Source organism: Arachis hypogaea, chromosome 6 (assembly GCF_003086295.3).
Source record: "Arachis hypogaea cultivar Tifrunner chromosome 6, arahy.Tifrunner.gnm2.J5K5, whole genome shotgun sequence".
NCBI classification, from domain to species: domain Eukaryota; kingdom Viridiplantae; phylum Streptophyta; class Magnoliopsida; order Fabales; family Fabaceae; genus Arachis; species Arachis hypogaea.
The window spans coordinates 106,049,403-106,076,605 of NC_092041.1; the positions used below are offsets into that span (position 1 = coordinate 106,049,403).

The 27,203-nt window shown below is 32.9% G+C and overlaps 3 protein-coding genes across 5 annotated transcripts; all 3 read right to left on the reverse strand.

The window, feature by feature from the left end:
* Positions 1-1,701: 1,701 nt before the first annotated feature.
* LOC112697366 (inactive LRR receptor-like serine/threonine-protein kinase BIR2) lies at positions 1,702-11,676 on the reverse strand. 3 transcript variants are annotated; one of them, XM_072197530.1, is made up of 3 exons: positions 11,128-11,676; positions 9,644-11,031; positions 8,582-8,883 (listed from the first exon to the last, which is right to left on the reverse strand). In XM_072197530.1, exons 1-2 carry the CDS (start codon positions 11,453-11,455, stop codon positions 9,665-9,667), a joined length of 1,695 nt encoding a protein of 564 aa, XP_072053631.1. In that variant the 5' UTR covers positions 11,456-11,676; the 3' UTR covers positions 8,582-8,883; positions 9,644-9,664. The 3 variants fall into 3 exon arrangements, with proteins under 3 accessions (XP_072053630.1, XP_072053631.1, XP_025606288.1); XM_072197529.1 differs by lacking the exon at positions 8,582-8,883 and adding an exon at positions 1,702-1,958 and having other exon boundaries at positions 9,644-11,675; XM_025750503.3 differs by having other exon boundaries at positions 9,644-11,675.
* A 635-nt stretch (positions 11,677-12,311) lies between these two features.
* On the reverse strand, positions 12,312-15,796 carry LOC112697367 (uncharacterized). The gene is made up of 8 exons (XM_025750506.3): positions 15,659-15,796; positions 15,405-15,574; positions 15,257-15,319; positions 15,125-15,144; positions 14,970-15,014; positions 14,381-14,442; positions 13,454-13,590; positions 12,312-13,348 (listed from the first exon to the last, which is right to left on the reverse strand). The coding sequence occupies exons 1-8, from the start codon at positions 15,744-15,746 to the stop codon at positions 13,172-13,174; spliced, it is 762 nt and encodes a 253-aa protein (XP_025606291.1). The 5' UTR covers positions 15,747-15,796; the 3' UTR covers positions 12,312-13,171.
* A 3,215-nt stretch (positions 15,797-19,011) lies between these two features.
* LOC112697368 (ABC transporter B family member 11) lies at positions 19,012-25,379 on the reverse strand. The gene is made up of 13 exons (XM_029287671.2): positions 25,188-25,379; positions 24,682-25,060; positions 24,542-24,596; positions 24,141-24,316; positions 23,803-24,024; positions 23,485-23,723; positions 22,857-23,382; positions 22,432-22,705; positions 21,526-22,352; positions 20,748-21,014; positions 20,392-20,655; positions 19,783-20,076; positions 19,012-19,440 (listed from the first exon to the last, which is right to left on the reverse strand). Exons 2-13 carry the CDS (start codon positions 25,024-25,026, stop codon positions 19,093-19,095), a joined length of 3,837 nt encoding a protein of 1,278 aa, XP_029143504.1. The 5' UTR covers positions 25,027-25,060; positions 25,188-25,379; the 3' UTR covers positions 19,012-19,092.
* Positions 25,380-27,203: the final 1,824 nt, after the last annotated feature.

Sequence of the window (27,203 nt, forward strand, 5' to 3'; positions counted from 1 at the left end):
CTTGCAAGCACTTTCAACAACTTTGAATTACGAAATCTTTGGTTGTCAATCATGAAATAAATAAATTAAAAGAAAAACTCTGCGTAGTCATAAGTCATGGTTAATCATTTGATATTTTTTTAAATAAAATTAAACGAAGAAAGGATGAGAAAAGTGAGTAAAAATAAGTAATTTTTGAAGAAGAATAATTTTTTGGACAAGAAGAAAAACGTTAACAATAATCAAATTAGAGAGATTATATGATGCTAATGGTAGTTGTAAGCATCACATGCTTACATGTGGTGTCATGGTCAGATGGTAATGTGTGGAGCTGAGAATAGATCTGAGTATGAGATCTGTGAAGTGCTTCTATTGCTTCTATTTAATTTTAATTGCTTCGTGGAGAATAAATAATTAAGAGATAATCACTAATTTATAGATGGTTATAATGGGTCAATCATGTGGTGGGCTGTGTGATGTTGGTCAAAAGTAAATAAAAAATAAAGAAGGTTTCAATAAAAATAAAAAAGGTCCCAAAAAAATCTCAAGTGGCTAACTGAGGGACAGAAACTGAAAACCTTGGCCTGAATATATGCTTCCTCTCGTGACTCTAGTGGAACCATTGCACCTCGAGCCATGTCAAACCCATTGTCCCAAGTTTGTCGCGCGTCGTTGCTGCGAGTGATGTAGCAGGTGCCAGAGTTGGTCGTCATCTTGATATCTTCGTCACCATATCGAACTCAGACGCGGCCTCTGCTAAGCGACTTTGTTGCGGTGTTCATCTCCAGTAACAGAGTCAGCAAGTCCCGGCGGGCTGTTCTTGGTGTCGTATTGTTGCCTCGAACATCGTAGTCAGCTTCATTCTCGCTGTCAGCTTCCTTTGCGCAACTCGATCTGGGGAGTTTTAAGAAATTATTCTCGTGTTCTCTCTGTTTGAATTTGGTTGATGTCATTCATCACTACACTCTGATATTTTTGTGGAAAGTTGAATGTGTTAGTGAAATTCGTTACTGATTAACATCACTGAAGGTCCCATTTTAATTAGTGGCTCTTTTGATGAAATAATCAGTTAGGTTAAATTAGTTTGTTACAGAGTGAATTTGGTACCGATTGAAAGTTGAGTTTATTGTCGTATTACTGAATAATTAGTTACTTAATATTATTAGCTGCTAAACACCATGACTGAAGATTGAATTTATTGTAGTCCTGCTGAAATAGTGACTAAGCTAATTTTTTTGTTCATGTAACTCTGTAAATCATGTTTCTTTGCTGAAAATTATTAGATTTGAATTTGTTGATTACGATGGTAAAATTTTTATGTTGTTGAAAACCATAACTAAAAGATTGAATGCATTGTTGCTTGCTAAAATAATGACTATGCTAAAATAATCACTAATTCTAATTTTTTGGGAGAAAAGTCAGGGATGGACGCACATGTAAAGATTTTTTGGCTTAGCGTGTGAAGTATTATGTAATACCCTACCACCTAAAAATTTACGCCAAAGTCGTAAAATAGAGGTGACGAGGTATTACGACTTCTAAAAATTAAAACACATACTTATAATACTAGAAAGAATATAATAGACTAGGAGCCTTGAAAAATGGGTAAAACAAAATCGCAAAATGAAAAACGCCACACTCCGAAAACGGAACAACTTGCGTGTGAGGAAAACTATAACTATCAAACATAAGATAATAAAAGTAGGAATAGAAAGCCAAAGGTTCAAAATAACAAGCTCCTAACTCAGTCCGCGAAGTCAAGGCTGGCCGGAGAATATATATATATATATATATCCAAAACCCAAAATGTACATAAACAAAATCCTGCCTCTCCATAAACCTCTAAGAGGATCAAAAAGAATAAGTTATGCGGAGAGAAAGCTAAGTACATGTATATACATCACTGCATAACAAAATAACCCAATAACCACTTCGCTTCAGGTGTCCAGATGCCTAATGAGATACCTCTCGACCTGCATCTGAAAAACAACAACATAGTATAGAATGAGAACCAGAGGTTCTTAGTATGGTAAAGGTGCTCGTATAGTTAATATAAAAGGTCTTGGGAAAGCCAGAGGCATTCCTAGAACTTCGACACTCAGACTTCATCTTAAGGATTCAACTAAACCAGAATTAGGTAAGATATCTAAAGTATTCAAGTTCTGAATCTAAATTTAACCTACATTCTACTTTCTGTCACTTCTAATCTTGTGAATCACCTGTAGGACAACCCTCTTCACACCTCCGCTAAGAGAGATTTCTCAGAAAACATACACGTACAATTCAAGCAAGAAAACACAGATAGAGAAGAATTTACAGCAAGTAGAACAAGTAGTAGATAAGCAGAATTTAGCAGTTAAGCAAACTAAAACAACACACACTCAAGCAAAGCAAACAAATGCATATGATGCATGCCTGTCCTATGGCTGATGAGTCTCATCTGTCAGTTATACAGCCAATCCGACAAGTTCTGGTAGTTAACCATTGAATAGTCCCTCTGTGCACGAATCCCTAAGCTCAATAATATTCCATGGAGTCAAACTCCAAGCTCAAATATAATATTCCATGGAATCACACTCCAAGCTCAATAATATTCCATGGAGTTACACTCCAAGCTCAATAATATAGTATTCCATGGAGTTAAACTCCAAGCTCAAATATAATATTCAATATTCATATATATATATATATATATATATATATATATATATATATATATATATATATATATGCCCATAGGGGAATCCGGGGAGTTAAAGTGCCCGGTCATATCTTGCGACAGAGAATCAACAAATAGTCTCAAATACACAAGCCACATAATAATCCATTTCTTTTTAAAATAACACTTCAAATTAAAACTCCAATTTTTATAGAAATTTTGGCAGTATCTCCTTCAAGGGTCCCAACTACCAAACCAAATATCTCTCAATCATTCAAATCATTTTCAGTAACAAACTATTTCAAAATCAAACAAATATCAATACTAAATCTTTTTCCCAAAATCAACCAACTTCAACAGCAAATTATTAACAACAGCTAAACCACACATTTTATTCCATATACACAATCCATCAATTATACATTCAGTTCATTCCTATCTTAAGGTCTTCTAGTCTAAGTTTTCACGTGACATTAAACATTAACTACGAGAAACCAAAACCATATCTTCGTATGGAATCAAAATATTCAAAACTCCAGAGAAGCTTTCTGACCGAGCTATCGAAGAAGAAAACGTCTAGAATCGTCTGTGCCTCCTAAAACTCCCATTGGCCAAACCCAAGAAATAAAGGAGCTACGTCACCGTCAACTTCCACCAATAAAAAGTGGTGCCAACGTGTAGAGGAGGAAGATACAAATATTTTTACCGGATTAAATTTTTTATTGGAGTTATAGATTGTAAGAAATCGAAATCGAAAGTTCGAATGAATTTATGTTCTTTTTTTTTCTCTTCGTTACGCTATTCTCTCTCTCTGTTTTTTTTTCTTACGATATTCATTTATATATACTTATGACTTAAGAAAGCAAGCCGCCTTGACTTTTTTTATTATATAAATGCACTTTATGAAAGGGAATTATAATAGTATATTATACTTATACTAGAAGAAATAATGAATTATAATAAGATAATATTATATTACAAAACCTAATATTATATGTATATATATACATAACGATAATAATAAACTTTAGTGGATATATATATATAATGATTGAAGTATTAGGTTAAATAGTGAATAATAATAATAACACAGGAACGAACTTTAGTGAATAATATATATATATATATATATATAAACGAAAGTGTAGACTAGGTAATCGGAAATAGGGAAGTCAAATAGTTATAATAATAATAATAATAATAATTATAATAATAATTATAATAATAATAATTTATATACAAAGTTATATAAACGAAAGTGTAGACTAGGTAATCGGAAATAGGGAAGTCAAATAGTTATAATAATAATAATAATAATAATAATTATAATAATAATGATAATAAAAATAATTTATATACAAAGTTAATAATATATGAGTTATTAATCTAAATGACATTAATAACTTAAAGGTGAAAGGTATTTGGTGAAGTATTAGTAAAGTTAAACTCAGCAAAGAGTACTGATATTTACTCATATCGACAGATATCGAACTCGATAATAATATTATTAACTAACTTCTATTTTTAAATTAAAATATCAATTACTCAAATTAAAATATACATATAAGTTTCATTACTTATAAGTTAATAGAATTATAGTTTTAATTATGTAAAATATTTCATCATAATATATATATATATATATAAAAGAATATGTATTTGATTGAATTCAAATAGTTATAAAATTAGTTCAATTATTGATAATAAAATAATTTTTAAAAAATAAAAAACTCTAATTTATGAAATAAATTATAACTTATTTATATTTATATTTTTAAAAGTGAGGGTCGCTACACATTAAACGTACGTTTAGTTTTCTTGAAAGTTTCACTTTTTTTGTTTGACTATTTTTTCTTCTTCTAAACGCAAACGTGATTCTACCCTCCAATCCAAGTTCACCCAAAACACTAGCTTTTGCGTTCACCTTTTTACGTTAGATTGAAATTTATTTTATATCTACCAATTTTGTCTTTCCTTGTTCATATGATTAATTTTGTTGCTTTTTTTATAATATATTTTTTCTAATGCTCTCTCATGCATATTATCATTTTTATAGAATTCTTATAATTTTTGTTTATATGAATTTTTTACCTATTATTTTTTTTGTATGAAATATTTTTTTCTTTCTATTATGACTCTATTAATTCTATTAGACTACTAAAGATTATTGAGAGTACTAGAAAAAAGAGTATTAAAATTTATTTAAATATCTAAAATAAAATTATAAGATAATATAAAATAATTATTTAAATTTACGTCTTTTTCAATCATTTTTATCTACAAGTGATTTTGAATAATATAATTTGAACAACACTTAGTTTACTATAATCTATTTTAATATAAAAATTGTCAAACATAAACCACGTCAATACCAACTCACTTTTGATCAAAATCAATTTTATACAAACTCTCATTTATAAACTTTAATCCAAACACACCCAGAAGTATATAATCCCATTATATCATTGTATTTGTCCTATGCATAATTTTTTTCATTTATGTATGTTAAAATTAATCTTATTAAATTTCAATAAAATGAAAAGAGAGAAATAAGCTTTTTTAAAAATTAATTGAGATAATATTATATATTAATTATTTTAATTAATTTAGTTTTGTACTATTTTTGTTCGCATTATTAAATATTTTTGGGTCATTTAACGAAAGTTGAATGTGAATATTTGAAGTGATGACAAGTAGGTGTGGCTGCAATATTTTATGTCATTTAAGGATGTAATAAATTTTGAATTGCTGGCATACTTTTGGCAAATAATTTGATGGAGGATTTTATTTCGGTATGTAACGTATGTACAGGGAAGTATGGAGTTTTATTCTTAGCAATGATTGGTGTGGTTCAATTAAATATCGTTGGTATGGAGAAACAAAATCAGTGGACTTATTTTGATAGTGAAAATGGATAGTGTAAATGTAGATAATTTGGCAAGTGTTAAGTTTGCTAAAGCAGTGGGTTTGTGTCTGAATCTGTTTGGGTATAGGATGTTATTAGAGAAAGTTTAAAGGTGATAGAAATTTTTGAAAAGGCTAATTTGATGCAGAGAACTTGTTATTCTCCTAATATTTCAGTGTACTATAATTGCAAAAGTTTATGCATGCTACCTAAGTAGGGATGATGGACATTAGAATAGGTTTGTTTGGAAATAGCATTTATGTTGTTGTTAGTGGCTTCATGTATTGTCTAATCGAAAGTTATGTCATTTAAGGATGTAATAAATTTTGAATTGCTGGCATACTTTTGGCAAATAATTTGATGGGGGATTTTATTTCGGTATGTAACGTATGTACAGGAAAGTATGGAGTTTTATTCTTAGCAATGATTGGTGTGGTTCAATTAAATATCGTTGGTATGGAGAAACAAAATCAGTGGACTTATTTTGATAGTGAAAATGGATAGTGTAAATGTAGATAATTTGGCAAGTGTTAAGTTTGCTAAAGCAGTGGGTTTGTGTCTGAATCTGTTTGGGTATAGGATGTTATTAGAGAAAGTTTAAAGGTGATAGAAATTTTTGAAAAGGCTAATTTGATGCAGAGAACTTGTTATTCTCCTAATATTTCAGTGTACTCTAATTGCAAAAGTTTATGCATGCTACCTAAGTAGGGATGATGGACATTAGAATAGGTTTGTTTGGAAATAGCATTTATGTTGTTGTTAGTGGCTTCATGTATTGTCTAATCGAAATATGACTTAAGTGAGATGTGTTGCTAGTATTTTTCTTGATTTGTTTTGTCTTGAAATATGCATATGGAACCACCAACAAGATGTGTGATAATGATGATGCTTGTCAAGAGAATGTAAGTACCAGAAATGGTTCGAAGAATGTGGATTAAGATACGACTCTCAATATTACCGAGAGTGATTTTTTCTACCGAGACATAGGAGAATTTGGCGACGTTGAAGAGATAGATGTGGAAGACATAATAAAGAAGGTATTTAGCAGTGATGAGGACGTGTATGAAATCTATAAGAAGTTTGGAAAATATCAGAGCTTTGGAGTTAGGAAAGGGGATTCCTAGAAGGATGAGGATGGTATTGTCACCAGGCGGAGGTTCTTCTACAATAGGCAAGGTTTGGGAGATGCAAAGCACTATAATTAGTTGGATAGGACGAGGGTTCACAAACCGAAAACGAGGACTAATTGCGAGGCGAAGTTCTCTATATACTTTGACAAGAGTGCTTCTTTGTGGCGAGTAAGAAAGATTGATAAGAAGCACAATCATAAGTTGACTCCTAGTTGCATTGTGCATTTGATTGTAAAGTATCGGTCACTCACAGATGCCGCCAAAGCTCAGATAAATGGGTTGAACGAGTGTGAAATTTCAATAGCGAAGACTGTACGATATATGGCCAGGATGGCTGGAGGATATTCCTTGGTTAGCTTCTTAAAGAATGATTCTTATAATCACATTGATAAAAGAAGGTGTGTTACGATAGCGAAAGGCGATGCAAAAGTTGCACTTGCATATTTAGAAGGTAAGATAGAATCGGATCCAACAACCATGGCACAGTACAGTTTGACGGATGATGGAATGCTAGACAATTTTTTTTTAGCCAATGGGGGTAGCCGAGTTGATTACCAGTACTTTGGAGATGTCTTTGCATTCGATGGAACATACAAGAAGAACAAGTATAGGCGGCCATTGGTAATCTTTTCAGAGGCCAACAATCACAGGAAGACCACCATTTTTGGTTTTGGTTTAGTAATGGATGAGACATTTGATTCGTATAAGTGGATATTGCAGAACATGTTAGAGGTGATGTGCATGAAGGAGCCATCAGTGGTTGTTATAAATGGGGATGAGGCCATGCGTAAAGCCATGATTTTAGTATTCCCAAAGGCAACCCATTGCCTATGTGCATGGCATTTTCAGAAAAATATTATAGCCAACGTGAAGAAGCCGTTGCTCCGATCATGATTTAACCGATGGTTATATACGAACATTGAGATTCGTGAATTCCTGACTGAGTGGGACCTAGCGGTTGAAGAGTTCAAACTTCAAGATAGCCTATGAGCGAGGTAGGTGTTTGGTAAGAAGGAGATGTGGGTGAATGCGTATCTGCAGAATAAATTTTGTGCCAGATTTAGGACCACATCTCGATGCGAATGTTGTGGTAAAGAATTTCCTTCAGTTGAAGCATACTATTCTTGAGCTTGTGCAGAACCTGGAACTAATGGTGCGGGATTATTGGAATAACGAGCTTCTAGCCCAGTTCAAAACTATTGACACTTTTTCAGTAATGACGACTAGCCTGGATGCAATAGAGCGGTTCACTGCACTGATCGATACGAAAGAAGTCTTTGCGGACATAAAAAGGGAGATTGAACGTGTTGCGGTTGTTAATTTGGTTCGGATAAGAATATCTCTGAACACGAGAGTATACTCATTGGAAGAGTACGAATCTTCTGCGAGAGTTATTCTAGTATTGTTTGACCGAAATATGGGAAGGGTCAAGTATGGGTGTGAGGGTTGGATGAAATATGGATACCCATGTCGCCATCTATTTATCGTCATGAAGCATTAGCATCTGCAATAAATCCCAGAGCAGCTGATTATGAAACGCTGGACAAGGAATGCCAAAGCATTGGAGGAATATGTGGATAAGACAAACGATGGAGGTGATAGTTCCTTCTTGCTCCGGCATGTGCATTGCATACTGCATGTCACTGGCTTTTTTTTCTAGGCGTGCAACACTTTCATTTGTTCGAGAATGCCATGAAGGAAATTCGGGAGCTTTGTAAGGATCTCAAATGTGAATGTAGACATGCTAAAGAAGTCAATCACACAAAAGATTATCAAAAATTTATTCGTGACCCGCACGACCCAGTGCGGGTGAGGACAAAAAGGGTGCCTAAAGTGTCCAAAGGCAAAAGCAATGGATGCAAGAGGAAATGCACAGGGTGTAGGAATATTGGACATACCAAACGAAAATGCTAGGACACTTATCGAATATGGGTAAATGAAAAGGAGCAAGATAATTATTTTGTCCACCATTTGGATGAACAAATGCAGGAGATTAAAATCCTTTCACATACATTGGATTTTGGATGAACACCCATTTGAGTCTTTAGCACCTTTTGACTTCCTTAACAACAGCAGAATATTTCCTTTGTTCCATCAACAGTGCTTCGAGAACCCTCTCATGCCCCCATTATGACTTTAGTTAGCTTTTGTATTTGATCTACTTGTGACTTCAGTATCGCTTTCGTTGTGTTGTCCTCGTGACGAATATGCTATATTATGAACCCAAAAGTATAGTCAAAATCTTTCATAAGTTCAAATGCCCTACATAATGGCTAACACCACGGACCAAAAAACGTAACAAATATGAGAGAGAAACTATTTAAGAATGAGAGATCACACTTTACTCTGTAAAGTGAAAATTAAAAATTTAGATTATCCAAATTCGAGAGAGGGTGTGTGTGGCGGTGAGCGGTGAGTGAGTGTGGGACTAGGATTAGAGAAAGAAGAAAAATATCTAGGAGTGGATCCCATCGTCTTATCTATTTATTTATTTTTTTCAGCTTATTACAAATACTCAACATAAGAATGATAAAATATCATTTGTTTCTTTCTAGGATGGCTCAGCAAATGACAATACGGAACAGAACTCAACATGAATATGAATATGAATACATGATTTTCGCCATTGAAGCTAAGCTTCCTAGTGACTCTGCAATTTAGGAGACTCCGGATAAGAAGAGTAGGTTGCGAAACATATCAAAGATGCTCCAATTAAACAAGTAGAGTTCCATTTCCGTTTATATATCTCTATATATGCATCTCCAGACTTCACAAGAGTGTCTACCTCCGATGATTTATATAGTTTTATTAATAGGTGATTCAAATTTTGAAGCATACAAAATATCTTGGGAGTTACTTTACAATTTGTTCATTACAACAAACAGATATTTCATTCAAGAAGCCCAAGAAGCTAAAGCAAACAGAAAAATAGTTGACTGTATCATATAATACAAGGATAATAAAAACTACCTGAAAATACATGTGCCGCAGCTAAGCCCTCTCATTTCCGGGTTTACCAAAGATCAATGGAAATTCATCATCATATTCAGAGAAACTGTGATCTTTTGCCATACTCTTCAAGGAATTATAAACCTCGAACATAGACAACCTCTCCTTAGGGTGAGGAACTACACAACTAGACGCTATTTTCATGAACTTGAGTATCTCCTCGTCATGTCCCCTTCCAAATATAGCTTTATCAATGCAATCCTTTGCTCTACCTGAACTAGAAAGCTTGTTCACCCAATCCACCAAATTACCCTTAAATTCTTCCTCTACATTGTTGACATCGAGAGGTTTTCGACCGGTAGCCAACTCCAGAAGCACAATTCCAAAACCATAAACATCCCCTTTTAAAGAAGCAACCATTGTACTCGGATACTCCGGCGCAACGTAGCCAAGTTCTCCCAGATCCCCATTAACAAAACTACTCTCATTAGTATCAGATTGCAACAGCCTGGCAAGCCCAAAGTCCATTATCCGAGCATCAAAATCTTCATCGACAAGAATCACATTGGAGCAGATATTCTGCTGTATAATTGGAGGATGACACCCGTGGTGTAGCCACGCGAGGCCCCTTGCTGCGCCCAATCCAATTCTGAACCTCATCTCCCAATCCAACACACCACGATTCTTATGCAACAAGCTATAGAGAGTCCCATTTGACATGTGCTTATAAACCAAAAGCTTCTCATCTTCCACCACACAGAAACCCAACAGGGGAGCCAAATTCGGGTGCCTAACCTGGCCTAGCCTATTCATCTCCATCCGAAACTGCTTCTCCCCAATCTTACACTTACTGAGCCGCTTCACCGCGAGCGTGGACCCATCGCGAAGATCCGCCTTATAAGTAGTCCCCGTCCTCGTCGCCATAAGAACATTCTCAGCACTAAAGTTATTAGTTGCAGCCATCAAATCCCCTAACTTGACCTTCACAATTGGCTTCTGAAACAGAGTAACCTGAACAAGCTTGTGACCCCTCAAACTCAAAGCCCAATTATCACCACCATCGGTAGTGCTTCCAATGCCATACCCTCTCTTATCCCTACTCGATCCCAAATGGTACCACCACCACAACCCAAAAGCTAACAACAACGAAACCGCAGCACCAAACACCCCAGCAGCAATAATAATGGCAAGATTCTTCTTGCTCAATCCACCACACTTGGAACACAGCCCACTATTCCCATCAAAGGCTTCCTTCCCAAACCGCAAAAGAGAGCCAGGGATCGCGCCGGTGAGATGATTGTTAGCAACCGAGAACTTATTCAGCCTCACCAAGCTCCCAATTTCAGCGGGAATAGGACCCGAAAGGTCGTTATCGGAGATCTCTAACTCGTTCAAGTAAGAACAATTCTCTAACGCAGCCGGAATAGGACCAGAAAGATCGTTGTTAGAAAGGTCCAGTGTGACCAAATACGGCAACCAATCACAGATCTTGGGAGGAATCGAACCTGAGAGCGAGTTGGATCCAAGTACGAGCTTCTGAAGATTCTTACTGCAGTACTTGATGGACTCCGGAATCTTACCGGATAGATTCATCCCACTAAGATCAAGACCAATAATACGATTCTCCTGCGGGTTCCAGCATGACACACCATCGTAGTTGCAGACGGAACCGGCTGTCTTGTTTTCCAAATTCCACTTGGCGAGTCTCTGTTGAGGGTCACTCAGAGAGTCCTTGAAGCCTTTCAGGCAAGTCACGTCGTCTTCAACCTGCGAACAACCACAAACCAAGAAGCTCGTCAACAAGAGTAGCAAGAAGCAGTTCTTCAGATCCATTGAAACCTTAGTTTTTTTTTTTTTTTTTTTTTTTGCGGTGTGGAAACTAAGGGAAGGGAAAGTCAGGGAGACCGAGATGCCATTAGCTTTTTGCGACGCGTTTGGTGGCAAAGGAAAAGTAAGAGGAAATAACAAAAAGAAAGGAGGAGAGAGTGGTTTCGTTTTAGAGCAGAAAGTGCGGATGGGAATGGGATGGGACTGTTTGTTTTCAACGTTTTGCTCTTTTTCTTTTCTGATTTTTTGGATTAGGAATAGTAACTGACAAGGATATCTAACAAACAGCTTATTTTGACTCCAATTGTTTAATTGGAGAGTGTGTTTGACCCGCTTCGTTTATTCTGCTCCGCTCACCATGAATTGGTTAGTATTTTATTGGACACTGTCGTTGTTTTGTTCCTCAAGCTAGTTCTACCCATAACTGGGGTCAGTCTTAAGCATTGGAAAGGAACAAAGAAACTTAATTTTCTTCATTCCAAGAATAATTAATTAATTACTCATTATATCATTATTTTATTATTATATCTTATAATACATAAGATTCTACAAGAGTCCATTTTGATACAAGTCGTCTTGTTTATCTAATACGATACGATATTATTAAAAGAAAATATAAATTGTTAAATCTGACATTTTTTATCAAATTCATACTGTCTTTTGAAATTCTTTGTCATTTTATATTATTTTTATTTGAATCTTTTCAAGACATTTTTCATAATTTGGTCTGTAATTTAAATTCTGAAAACAAAACGAGTAACATTTTATACTTTAGAACTTCTCTGTATAAGACATAAGGAGTCTTAGCTCTAATGCTACAAGTCTAAAACAACTAGCCAACAACAAACGAATACCGGAGTACTGATATAAAATTGCAGATTATATATTATAGTTCCCTAGCAAATGCAATCAACAGAGAAACAATATAAAACGGAACCATCAGAATAATGTGTTCCAAAATTTTCTTTCGCATATGTGTACAAGAAACAGAAAAAGAAAATGAAAAAAACAGGAAAGAAATAAAGAAAGTACTTCATTTGGCTTAGTCAGAACGCAAGGTTCAATTTTACCAAGTGCAACGCAAACAAAGTTCGGCATGATTGCATTTGCAGCGGGATGATAACACTTCCAGGTGTTTGGTCAAGAATTAGAAAACCTAAAAGACATCACTTATCCTCATCTGGCAGAAGAAGTGCACTAATAGCTTCCAAATTGTCCATATGGCAACTAGGACAAATGCATCTTCTTTGAAGTTCCTCGACAAGTGTGTTGTATGTAGCTTCTAAGGTTGAAGTCTGCTTGTGTTCAATTAAGGACACAACGGAATTTGTTCTATTGGAATATTATATCAACATGAATAATAATACTGAGATCACAAGAACCAGCACATTGTATTGAATAATTAGGGGCAGATGAGGTAGAACTGAACATACTACTCTGTTCTAATAAATTTACTAAATTTGATTCTATTTTATTTCTCTTCTTACTTTTCTTTTTTATTTTTTATTTTTGGGAGAAATTTACAGAACGTAAAAGAATCTAGATGGTGAAAATCTCGATTTCTAGCTAATACCCTTCATAGTTTCTCTGGTTAAATTCAACATGACATATTCAAACTATAGCTAATAATAGCAGAGCATGCCAATCAGTTAAAGAGAATTTATATGATTAACCATAAACCACAAACCATAACCATTAATCTGACAGATGGCGCATACATCTTCAACGGAATTTATATAGTATGTACTGTGTAACCTGCGCACAACAGAGTAAAAAAGCAACTATATGACTTGAATATTCACAAGGATATATGGTTAGATCCTGCAATGCTCTTGTTTCTGTGACTATGGTGTTCAATAAAGACACCTTTGTTTCACAATCAAGCAGTTCCTGCTGAACCTGCACGTTGTACTTATCTTAAGAAACCGTGAAACAGCGGTAAATAAAGACATGATATTGATAAGGAAGGAACCTGGATTTTCCAACAGGTGATTCTCAACTTACTTTCTTATGAGTTTCGATTTCTGCTCGGTATTCCTCATCCTCTTTAGTTGTTTGAGATAGTATATCCGAAAGCATACTTTCAAGAGCAACAATTTCATCATCATTCTCATTCTCTTTCATATTCACTTGTGGTGCATCTAAAACGAAGTAAATGCAGCCTCAGTTTCTAGACACACGCATTTGAATTAAACCGTTTGTACATCAATACACTCCATATTGAGTAACCATTCCAAACGTATTTCCAATAATCATTTTCAGCAAGTTCTGATACACAGATAGTAGATTGATTTGGTAATGAAACTGAGGGAAACTGAAAGTAAAAATAAACGACCTAGTAAGTTAATATGAATAAAAAAACGCATGTAGGTAATTATCAGGATGAATAAGCTTGAGCCTCTTGACGAAATTCCCCTCCCTCAGATTGTTCATAGCCACATTAGTACCTTTCTGTTCCTTTACATCTAAACAATGACACCATGATTGTTTTTATCTCACTTGCATCCGGAAACCCTGCTTGCTACTAATAGGTTGCTTTCTCTCCAGCTTGCTTCCAATGGTTACCTATTCCTCACTCGCAACTATCCCTTCTTTAGGCCTGATATCGTCTCCCAGTGTAATCCTCTAACCCCTCCCAATTCTTACTTTTGTGCAGCCAGTCAGACACATGTGAAGTGTGAGCGTAGAAGAGATGTGTTAATACTAAATTATTAGTAAATGAAATTAGTGGTTGAGGTATTGAAATCAACGCTGGAAAAGACACTATTTAATCATGGGTAGACAAATTTATTCAGTTTGCCAGAAGGAATGGAAACAGTATAAGTAATCTCTTTTCTTTCATAAAAGTTATCACCTAATTCTTCTGATCTCCTATTTTTACAAGAATAGGCCAACAATTATCAACTCTAGCAGTTAAAAGAATCATTAAACCTGTATAAGCTTCACAATCTACTGCTTCAATATCACAATTAATGATGCTCTCATGAAATCTCCTGCATTTGATATAAGTGACTGGATGTTAGAGACATAGCTGGGACTTTTCAGATCAAAGATTGACTCATGTCTTATTGAGTTTTTGATCCGGCAAAATTCAATATATTCTTAACCATGCATCTGAAGTTATTATTGTTATTATTTGGAAATGTGGGGGCTGCCTAGGAGGAATTTGATGCCTTTTTGGCATTTAAGGAAAAATATTTCTGTCGCAGATACATGCACCCATTTTGTTATAGATACTAAATGGCCAAAGGATTGGACAACTGTTATAATGTTATGAGGATACAATAATTCACAATATAATCTTATTTCAAAATTTATGAGAGCTAATAACACTTATAACCATATCATATATTTCACAAGCAACCTCACCAAAGATCAGCAGCATTAAGGTCAGAAGGTAGTCAAAAATTCTAGCAAACATTTTGAAGGACACAGAATGGAACAAATCACTAGGATACCTTTTCCCCAACTCCCATAATGATTTTAACTGATGCATAATAGTTTCATCATCCAGACAGACCTTATCTTGGCATTCAGATCAAGCATGCTGTGGATGAATTGCTCACTGCACAATCAGGTAAGAGAACAAGCCTGAAAAACTTGTAAACCTATCAAAGCAACCTTTCCATTTCCAAAATGATTGAAATGAGTAGTGAAGCATGACAAATTCCTTACCGTAAAGCTGCTTCTTCCATCTTCCATAACAGAAGGCACAATTTCCAGAAGACATGGATTCAATTCAATTCAATGAGATTAACCTTAGACACAAGAACACATAACATGAACAATAGATTAAGTTCTAAGTACCTTGAGAGTTTCCACTTCAGATCTCAGAGCAGAGATTTCATATTGAATTCGAGATATCCTTGCCTAACATCACAATTTCGAGTTCAATTTACAAATATAACGACAAATTCCACCAAAAGCGACGATAAAACACGGAGAAGTAACTAACCTCGAGCGTTTGAGCTGAAGCTTCACTCATGGAAAATTGAACTTCAAAACCTATAATCTCCTGCTCAGTGAGTTCTTTGCATCGCTTAGCATCTTCAAGCTCCACGTTAACAACGCTCAAATCAGAAGTGAGCTTCTCGATTTGCTTTCTCAGAGTAACTACCCTTCGTTCTTCACCATTCAATGAACGGAAAGATTCAAATGATAAATGTTGTTCGGCACTCGTTCAGGAAAGTAGAAATGGAAGCGAGATACCTCCTTGAGATTTCTCGGAGGCAAAATTGCGGATGAGGCTCAAGAGTTGCTTCTGTGGATGATCCCTTTCCGTTCCCGCCATGGACATTGCTTTTCTTCGGTAAGTTTTCTAACCCTTATGCTAGATATGAAAATTTCAAACTTAAATCTTATATGCGCTAGCGGATTTTAAATTAATCTTTTTAATTAATTTATTAAGACTGATAATGGGTAGCATCAAGTAAGATTTGGACTCTATCTAACTCTTGAATTTTTTTTTTAAATTTAACCATATTTTATCTACAAATTGAAAATCTTTTAATTCTAATTATATCTGCATTTTAAAATTTTAAATTCTATTCTATTCTATTTATTATATTCACAAAAATTAATTTTTTTAAATAAATATAAAATTCAATCATTTTATATTTTATTTAAATTAATAAAAAATAAAAAATTATATTTAAATTAAAATTAAAAATAATAATTTTTAAAAATTTTAACATAAAATTATAAATAATATTATCATCAAATTTTTAATAAAACTAAAATAATATAAACAAAAATAAATATTTTATTATTCTTTTTCTTCTAATTTTAAGTTTTTATAATATTACTGTTTAAAAATAAATATACTAAATTAATAATTTAAATAATTAATTTAATAATTAGTTAATTACTTTAAATTTTTAAATAGATAAAATACATGTAGCCAGCCCTAATCAGATGTTTGACAATTATCAAAATCTAACAAGAGACAATGTGACCTAATTCTTTTTAAATTATCAAATTAGTTTTTATTTGAAAAATTTTGAATCCAAAACTGGTTATAAAAAGTTATTTTTGACTAAACACACCGTTTTTAACAAATTTTTATAACTCTAAAGATGCTGGAGAATTACTCTTAGCTAGTTGACAAATTATTTTGTAATTATTTTTTTATGTTTTTCTTTTTTTTTAACAAAAATTTCTGGTTATTAATTTTAAGTTATTAGATTAATTTAATTAAATTTAATTATTAAAATAATTTAATTATGTAACATCATTATTTTCAATTAAATTTTTAATATACACATTAAATAAATAAATTTTATTAATATATACTTAGTTAAATAGTGTGATAATATATGTGACTGCTAACATAGATCTTTTTAAGTCATCTTCAAAATTGTGACTATAGACTTTTTTAGGTCACCTCCTAAAATCGTGACCATAGACTCTTTTAAGTTATCATTTTTTTGAAAACTCGTTACCATAAACTCCTTTAAATCACTCTCCAAAATCGTAATTATAGACCCCTTTAAGCCATCATTTTTTTAAAAACTGTGACCATAGCTTTTTTTTTTGTCATGGTAAAAAATTGTAACCATAACCGTAACACAAAAAAAAAAAGTCATGGCCATAGATCTAAAATATTGTAGTAGTATCAGCTCCTCTCATGTGTTATAATATTAGTTGTCTATGAGTCATTTTCTATGTTATCAATAAATTGGTCTCTAACTTTACATGAAGTGATTAATTTTAGTTTTTGAAATTAGATGTCGTGTACTAAATTAGTCTCATTACCAATTTTTTCTTCTATTTTTGTAAATTTAAAATTTTCAATATCTTTGGATGCACTAATTTTAATTATATTTTTTTTACATATTTTTAAATATATGTGCTTTTATAAAATGTTCTTAAGATTTTAATTTTAATCGTATAAATTTTTTTTACAATAATTTAATATAGATAAATTTTGTAATATATAAATATATTATTTTAACAAAAGAATTATATGATTGATTAAATATACATTTTTATTTTTGTCTAAAAATACATGTATTTTTAACAAAATTAAGAATCAAAATCAATTTTTTTTGTTCCTATGAAATACACTATTTTGGATTAAAATAAAAAATATTTTTTAGTCAATTTTATAATTCTTTTATTAAATAACATAATTATATATTATAAAATATATCAGTATCAAATTATTATAAAAAGACTTTGTATGATTAAAACTAACTCTTAAAATTTATAAAAACACTTATATTTAAAATAGCTTGTAAAAAATAGAACTAACATTGGTGCTTTTACATATATTAAGAATTTTGAGCTTATAAAAAAATAAGAAAAAACTGGTGAATAGATTAATTTGGTGTACGACATTTAATTTCAGAGAATAAAAAATTATTTAGTACAAAGTCAGGATCAATTTAGTGCATCTGCAAAAATGACATAACAGATAGTACGTGGACAAATAATATTTTAACACGTAACACAATACAACATGTGACAAAATAGTATTGTGACACGTAGTATAACTATCCACGTTAGCTCGCATCACTGATTGACTTGTCGTCATATAGTTACACATGGTGAAATCATAAGATTGACATGTGTCACTAAAAGTCAAGATCATCACGTCACTGCATCGTCGAAAAGAGGTTAGAGATCAACGTGGTATAGTTTTGTCAATCTCAAAGACGTAGTTAGTACTATTAGAATTTCAGAGAAGGAATTAATCCTGTCAATTTTTTTAATTGAAAAGGTAAAATGTGATCTTTAACTCTTTAATATTTTTTCTCTTATGTTTTTTTCTTGATTCCACTTATAAAATTAATAGTAAGAGTTTGAGAGATCACACTTTATAATTTACCCTCTCAAGTGAAAAAAAAATTAAAAAGATCAATTTCTTCTAAAAATAACGCCAATCTCATAAACTACTTTGAGAATTTACTCCTATCTACCTATATGATATGAGCCATATATTAGAATATATTTAATATATTATATATTAATATACAATCATATTACATATATACAAAAAAATTAAGTATTAATATAAAATACATATTAACTTATAAATACACAATAAAAATAAAAATGAGTTAAACATCTTATATATTTATATCTAAAAATATAATAATTAATTTTTTGTATGCATATCACCAATCATCAATAACAATCATTGCTTGATCTATTTCACTGAAAATGTATTTAGTGAACTGTGAAGTAGAAATTATGTCAGTCAAGCTTTGTTTGGGCATCCATAAATATATTAATTTTGTATTTACTTATCTATTTTTTGTTATTAAGAATAATACTTAGTAAGACAAATATTTCAATATATAAAACATAAATTGACAGAATTAATTTTTGTTATACTACAATCATTATATTATATTATAAAATTTGTTATAACACAATTTCTTTATTTTAAGAGTTGTGTACATTATTTTTTAAGGAAATCTCATCAATTATTATTTTAGTTACCTCTAAAAGATTATTTACACATTTTATAGGATAGTTTTAACATAGTGCAAATCCTATGATAGTTTTAACATGGTTCCTGAGCATATTAATATACACTACACAGGTCTGATTCCTAATTGAGATATAAAAGACTCCCGAGCATCTTATACATCACAAAAAGTAAACGTAACATGGAAAAAACTGAAAGGAATGTAACATTATGATGTACTTGTGTGCAATGCTACCAAAGAAGCATAATGGCCACCATGGTTGATCAATGTTTCATGGTTTCCTTTCTCTACAATGACCCCATTCTTAACCACTGCAATTAAATCTGCGTTCTTAATAGTGGATAGCCTATGAGCCACTATGATTGTGGTTCGTTCCACCATTACTCTATCTAGTGCATCTTGAACAACCTTTTCAGACTCTGCATCCAGGGCACTGGTGGCTTCATCTAGTAGTAATATTTTTGGATTCTTCACTATTGCTCTTGCAATTGCCACGCGCTGCTTCTGTCCACCAGATAGTTTTGATCCTCTTTCCCCCACAATCGTTTCATAACCCTGCATATATTCAGTAAAGTTGTGTTATTTATAGAAATAAGTATTATTAAGGTGTTGAGTACTATATTTTAGAACAATGATGTTTGGGAACAATTAAAAATCAGCATAAAGCAGCCTAAAGTTACTTTATTTTGCATTTCTTAGTTATTGTTTATCTTATTTCACATTCATTAATTACTCCTAGAATGATTGAATAATTCAGATTCAATAGGTATGTAAGTATAGATGTTACATACATAAAAATAAAATTATGCATTTTTTCAAAAATTGGCATGCAATACTAACAAATTCCTTTAGGATAGACTGAGCACAGTATTGTTGTTACTGTAATATATTTATTACCTGTTGCAAACTACTGATGAACTTGTGGGCATTTGCCATTTCTGCTGCAGCTGTAATCTCTGCCTCTGTTGCATGTGTTCCTTTTCCGTATGCAATGTTGCCTCTGATTGTATCATTAAACAAAATAGGCTCTTGGCTTACCAAGCCCATCTGTTGTCTTAACCATGTAACTTGAATTTTCTGGATATCTATTCCATCAAGTGTGATATGACCTGAATCTGGGTCGTAAAATCTTTGTAACAGTGATACCATAGTTGATTTTCCACTTCCACTTTCACCAACCAACGCAACTGTCTGATATTTTCATTTATATAAACAAAATTGTTAGTTAATTCTTTCTTTCTGTATTAAGCTATCAAACGTTTGAAATTAATCCTGAGAAAATACATAAACTTTTGTTGGTAGAATCAACTACTAATGTTTGCTTTATAGCTAAGGACTAATCCGTCACGGATCTGAGCTCTATTTAAGAGTCTGCTGCCCCACACTTAGCTTAAGCGGACGAGTGAGTTGACCACTCGACCAACCCAAGTTAGTTGTTTGCTTTATAGTTTAGATTGACTAAATTATATCCTTTCAGTGCGACCCTTTTCCAAACTGTAAATTTACCTTGCCAGAATAAATAGTCAAGCAAAGATCTCTAAATATTTGAACATCAGGTCTTGTGGGGTACTTGAAAGTGACATGGTGAAACTCTACTTCTCCCATCAAGTTTTCTAGAATCAGACCATTGTCATCATTGGGATCTACTTTTGATTTTCTGTCAATAATGGCCAACACAGAAGCAGCAGCACTTTTAGCTTTAGCTGAGTCAGGGGCCAAGGTGCTAGTTTGAGACATCCCCACAGCAGCCATATTCAGGGCAAAGAAGACCTGAAAATCAGAAAAACCAAAAATCATAGATGTATAGAAAGACTTATCCAATCCGTTTGGTTGGAAAATTGAACATTTACAGAAAGACTTACGCGGAAAACATCAGAGAAAGATGCTTTACCATCCCCTACAAGTTTAGCTCCAGCATAGAAACTACATGCATACACTGAAAACAGAAACAAGAATGATAACCCAAAACCAACTCCACTTATTATCCCTTGCTTTATGCCTGCCTTAATCGGTGCCTCACATTTCTTCTTGTACAACTCCATCACCTTCTCTTCAGCGCAGAAAGATGCCACAGTCCTACTGCTGCTTACAGCATCACTTGCTACTTGACTTGCTTCCTCGTATAATTTCTGTACAGCCATACTTTTGCATCTATCATGTTTGATACGCATTTTTGGACTTGAAGTGCAGGTGATAATACACGGTTTTATGTAAAGTTGATAGTTAAGAATCTTTAAATGACAATTCAGTCAAATATGTTAAATCATCTAATGATTCTCAACTATTAACTTCATATGAAAGAATACCGCATATGAGTTTTCACCACAAAATATTCAGCTTATTTAGCAGAGTGACAAGGATAAAATTTTAGACCTTTTGATTTTATGTCAAAAACTTGGAGCTAAGAAGAAAAGTACTAGTTGACTGAGACAGTTATTCTCTTGTGCTTTTATCATTCTAAAGGTTATATCTATTATATATCATTGTTAGATAATATAACCATGCTATACCTCTACTTAATAGCTTAAATTTTTGTGAACAGTAGTATCATAATATAGTATCAGATTTTTATGACAAAGAAATCTAGAATTCCAGCATGAGGCAAAAAGAGACTATATCTAGAAGGAGTTAGGAACAAACCTTTCCATCTGCAGTGAATCCTTGTAAGAACTTCATCTGAAGAATTCCGTTAAGTGCTAATATAGGCAGCAATACAAGAATTATAACAGAGAGCTGCCAGTTTGCTTGGAATGCAATCACCAGGCCTGCAACTGCAGCAGCTATGTTCTGAACCATTAATCCGAGTGCGTCGCCAACCAAAGCTCGAATAGACGCTGCATCAGTGGACAGCCTTGATCCAAGTGCAGCACTTGAATGCTCAGCTTCATCAAACCAACTAACTTCCATATTAATCATTTTCTCAAAACAGATTAGTCTCATTCTTTTTACCAGCTTTTCACCAGCAACAGAAAAGAAGTAGGACCTCAAGGGATTGATAAAGAACGCTGATACGCCAAGCGCCACGAAAACATACGCCCAAGATCTTGAATCTTTGCGGAGTTCATCCGCAGGCTCATAGAAAATATTGACCATCTTTGAAACCATGAACCCGAAAAAGGGTAATATGATGCCATTGGCCACTGCAGCTATAGTCCCTAGTATCAAGACTGGGATCTCAGGCTTGTTTAGTTTAGCTAAGCGACGGATCGGTATTTTTGGAGGTTGTTTTGAGTTTGTGTCTTCTGCAAGAGCAACTTTATCGTCTTTGATGTTTCCAACGCCGGATACATGAGTTATGGAATTTCTAAAAGAAAACCGTTGACTTGAATGCCTTGAAGAATTTGTAGTAGATTCAAGGTTTTCTGTTTCAACAGAAAAATTCTGTTCTGCCTCACTGTTAGTCTCTTGCAATCTATTGAGTTGGCTGTAGGCTCCTTCAAGATCTTTAGTGAGCTCAGAATGTGAACCTGATTATTATTCAAGAAAGTATAAGAACTCTGTAGAAATGAGAATATTTGAAATTCAAGTTTTTTTTTTTTTTAATACCTTTTTCTACTATTTTTCCTTGATGAATTACAGCTATAGTGGCAGCATTTCTAACAGTGCTTAAGCGGTGAGCTACAATAACAGTGGTTCGATTTATCATGATTTTGTCTAGAGCCTCCTGCACTGTTTTCTCGGATTCAGCATCAAGTGCACTTGTAGCTTCATCAAGAAGTAGAATTCTTGGATCTTTCAAAATGGCTCTTGCTATTGCAACTCTCTGCTTTTGACCTCCAGAGAGCTGAGTTCCGTGTTCACCAATCATCGTGTCCAGTCCCTACATTTGTTTTCCATAATAACTGATTTAGTGGCTGATTTTTCACATGGACATGGTATTTTTTATTATGGAACTATGCATATATTGCTTTCATTTTTTATATACTAAATTGCCAAAAACTTGATATTTTAGAAGCTGCTTAGTAGTTCACCTGTGGAAGCGTGTCTATGAACTTAGAAGCATTTGCAAGATCTGCTGCTACTTTGATTTCTTCATCAGTCGCACCATCCTTACCATAAGCGATATTTTCTTTGATGCTGCAAGTAAACAGAACAGGTTCTTGGCTAACTAGGCCAATCTTTTGTCTTATCCATTTCAGATTAAACTCTTTGAGATTGATGTTGTCGATGAGAACTTCACCAGCTTGCGGATCATAAAACCTCTCTATCAAGTTAATAACGGTTGATTTTCCACTCCCACTTTGCCCTACCAAAGCTACAGTTGTGCCACTTGGTATGAACAAAGAGAATCCATTGAATATAGTCTCATCCGGCCTTGACGGATAACTGAAGCCAACTTCTCTCAGTTCTATGTCGCCTCGAATATCATCCAGCTGCCGGCCAGTTGTGTCGTAAGCATCGATATCAGGTCGCCTATTAATCGTTTCAAACATCTTATAAGCTGCGGCTTGTCCTGCTGCAAACGAACTCATGCTAGGAGAGGTCTGTCCAAGAGAACTAAGAAGTCATGTCAAAGAGCAAAATGTTATGTTTACATCATTGAAATCGAGCTAAAAAGAGTGACAGTTTAGGATTCTAAAGCATAAGAGAGAAACTTACTGAGATCCTGTCAAAATTGCGAAAATTATGGTGATAATTTTCCCTGCTGTATAATCTTTGTCTAAAATCAATTTGCCACCATACCATATGGCCAAGGCATAAGTGCAGAAAACAATGAGAAGAATGGAACCAAATCCCAATCCAGAAGCCACTCCTTCTTGAACTCCAGTCTTATAAGCTTTCAACAATGATTGATTATACTTAGCCACGGCTTGCTTCTCGCCCGTGAATGACGCAACCTGCATTCAATCTTCATGACTTATTTATACAATATAAAGAAGAATAAGAAACAATTTCAGGTTGGTAGTTATATGATACAGTTCTGATAGAAGCAATAGTCTCTTCTACTACAGATGCAGCTGCAGAATATGCTACTTGTCTTCGCGATGTCACTTTGGCAATAACGATGCTCATGACGGCGCTAGCAAGAACAAGAGGTGGAATACAGGACAGCAAAACAAGGGTAAGAAGCCATCCCTTGATGAACGCTATGACAAAACTTCCAACGAACGATGCCACTAACTGTACAAACTGTCCTACCTATAATAACAAGTGGCAAGACAATGATGAATGAGAAACTTTTAGGTGGCGTCTGTTTCAGACAGAGACTCAGTATTGTGTTTGATAGTCAGTTTCAGAGACTCACTCCTTCATACCTTCTCACCCATGGCTTCTCGAATTAGCATAGTGTCACTTGACATCCTTCCAACAACCTCGCCGGTGTTGGTTTCCGTGTCGAAGAAGCCGGCATCCTGCCTCAGAATTGTTTTCAGGTATAAGCTTCTTATTCTTGCACATTGTCGCTCCCCAGAGACAATCCAGCAAGAAACCTCTGTCATAAACCATATATTTATGAAAGAATGTCAGTTATGGATATTAATATCCCTAAGATTAACGTACTATAACAGGAATTGAGTACCATTTTTATTGAGTACAGAGTTTGAATTCTTTTATAAACAATATTTTATTTTCATAGTTTGTAATAATATTCCACTCTTGTGTTAAGCTCCTTCCTTAAAAAAAAAAATATGAAGCACGAATCCAAAGTAGTACTTACGAAGAAAGGATCCTGCAAAGGAACCCAGAGCCAGGTATACAAACTTGAGAGCCAGCTGAGCACAAAATTATATCAGTAAGAGATTGATTTCCAGAAACTTGAACAAGTTGAAAAACAAAACAAAACTTTGCTATATATACCTTGGAAACATCATGAACAACTTTTTGGGAGTTTGAGGTGCCTCCAAATGCATCAATTAAGCTCCCAAAAACAACGGTCATCAAAGGGTTTGCCATTCCATTTCCAACAGCACCGATTGTCCCCACAATCATCAATGCATAATCCAAAGCGTCTGCAAAAGAGAAGAGCTTGTAGAAGGGGATTGTGTTTTTCGCTTCATCTTTGCCCTTTCTCTTCTCTGAATCATTTTGAATGGTTCCTCGAACCGCCTCGGCCAGTGGATCACTTACTGATCCTGCTTTGATCTCAGATGCAATAACATCACTGTCTAAATCTAAACTACTCTCCCCTTCCGCTTTCTTCATGGAAGAATTCTGTTATTCGTAAACAGGAAAAAAGCTACAAGAAGAAGCATGAAAACAACATCAATGCCGGAGAATCAAAAGCAGAGAACGAGACAGCAGCGCTGTAGTTTGTGCTGCTCAACTTCTAGAGCAAGCAATGAAAACTAGCTTATGAAACCAACCTTTTAGAACACTTCTGGTAACGGAAGATATTTCCTCATGAATAGAATAGAACAGAAGAGAACTAGAATAAAAAAGAGGCTGCATGAAATAAACGATCACCAATGACTTAAATGCATCAATGATTAGAAGTTGAGCAACGCTTTTGGAGTAAAGTGGTGACAGGATGAGAGACAGTGAAACAAACATAGTTTAAGACTTCAAGGTAAGTTGATTTATTCATATATTGAATAAAAATATGATAGTATTAGTTTTTTCATGATAGGGTATTTTTTTCATCCTTAGATATTAACTTAAATGAGTATTAGTTTAGGAGGCCACAACGTCTTTTTTTAAAGATGTTTTTATGTTCTGTTTTAATTGGTTTTTATATAATTTATTTGGTGTTTCTCATCACATATTATTAAATTTTTCAACAAATTTTCTTTCCAAAAACAATAAAAACATTTAATTTGGCCTAAAACAAAAAAGATAATAGATTAACTATTAGATTTTTTTTAAAAGATTATTTACATAAAAAAAAATATATCACATTCATCAATATATATATAACAAGCTCAAGCCTAAAGTTTTGTGAATTTCAAATATAGGTTTTGTGAATTAATTATTTTTTTATTGTTTCAAAATAAGATATTATTATAGTATTAAAATTTTATGATTTTTTTTATATTAGTTATTTTTAGAAGTTGAGACTTGAATCTTCATAAAATGTTAGTGAAGATTTGTATTTTAAATTTTAATTTTAAGTTTTTAATTATTTTATATTTTATACTTACGTGAGACCGGTTTTATCGGTTCAATCAGTAATTTATCGGTTGAACCAGTAAACCAGTAAATCAGTAGCTTGATCGATTCGATTACTGATTCGGTTCTAACAACTATGTTTCAATTTAATTTCAAAAATTTTGATTTACTCAATTTAGTCTCCCAACTTAATAGTTATGACTCATATTGGTTCCTAATCTTATTTTTGTCAATGTCTCATAAAATCGTTAACGACATGCTGAGATGGACTAGCGACTGCTACATTATACATTCTAGCGACTATTTGATGTGACAATTGAAATCTTTTTACCTTTTTTCAACTAAACACTTAAAACCCTAATATGAGTCACGGATACCTAAGTTAAAAAATCAAACTAAGTAAATTAAAACTTTAAAAATCGGATTAAAGCTCGAATATAACTTCAAAAAAGAACTTTAACTTTTGTAGTGATTAATTTAAATGAGAATCAAATAAATCAAAATTCAACATAATTTTTATCAATGTTTTCAAATTCGAAATTTCTATACTAAAATTAACTATGATTTTTCTTTAAATTAAAAATTTAATGAAATAGTGACTTTAATTATCTTAACCAATATCCTAATTAATTACTTTTATGTCTTAAAAAAACTGTATATGAGAAGAAAATAATTAATTTGTCTACTTTAATAAATAGTTATTTTACTAAAATGAAAGAAACTATTTTTTAGAATTTTTTAAGAACTAATTAATATTATATATATTTTGTTACACTATATTTAGTTATAAAAATTTTATTTATTTTTAATGCTTATATTAAAAATAAAAAGAAAATTTAAATTAGTGAATCTTAATCTATAATATAATAATAATATAGTAATTATTTTATATATTATACGAATATAAATTAATTATTTTTTTATTTATAAAAATTTTAAGAGGTTTGAGCTTGTTATATATATATATATTGATGAATGTGATATATTTTTTTTATGTAAATAATCTTTTAAAAAAAATCTAATAATTAATATATTACCTTTTTTGTTTTAGTCCAAATTAAATGTTTTTTATTATTTTTGGAAAGAAAATCTTTTGAGGAATTTAATAATATGTGATGAGGAACACCGAATAAATTATACAGAAATCAATTAAAACACAACATAAAAATATCTTTAAAAAAATATATTTTAGACGTCTTTATCTGAGTGACCTCCATTAGTTTAAATATAAATAAATATTGACAATCTAACATTTTTCGTATTTTATATTTGTA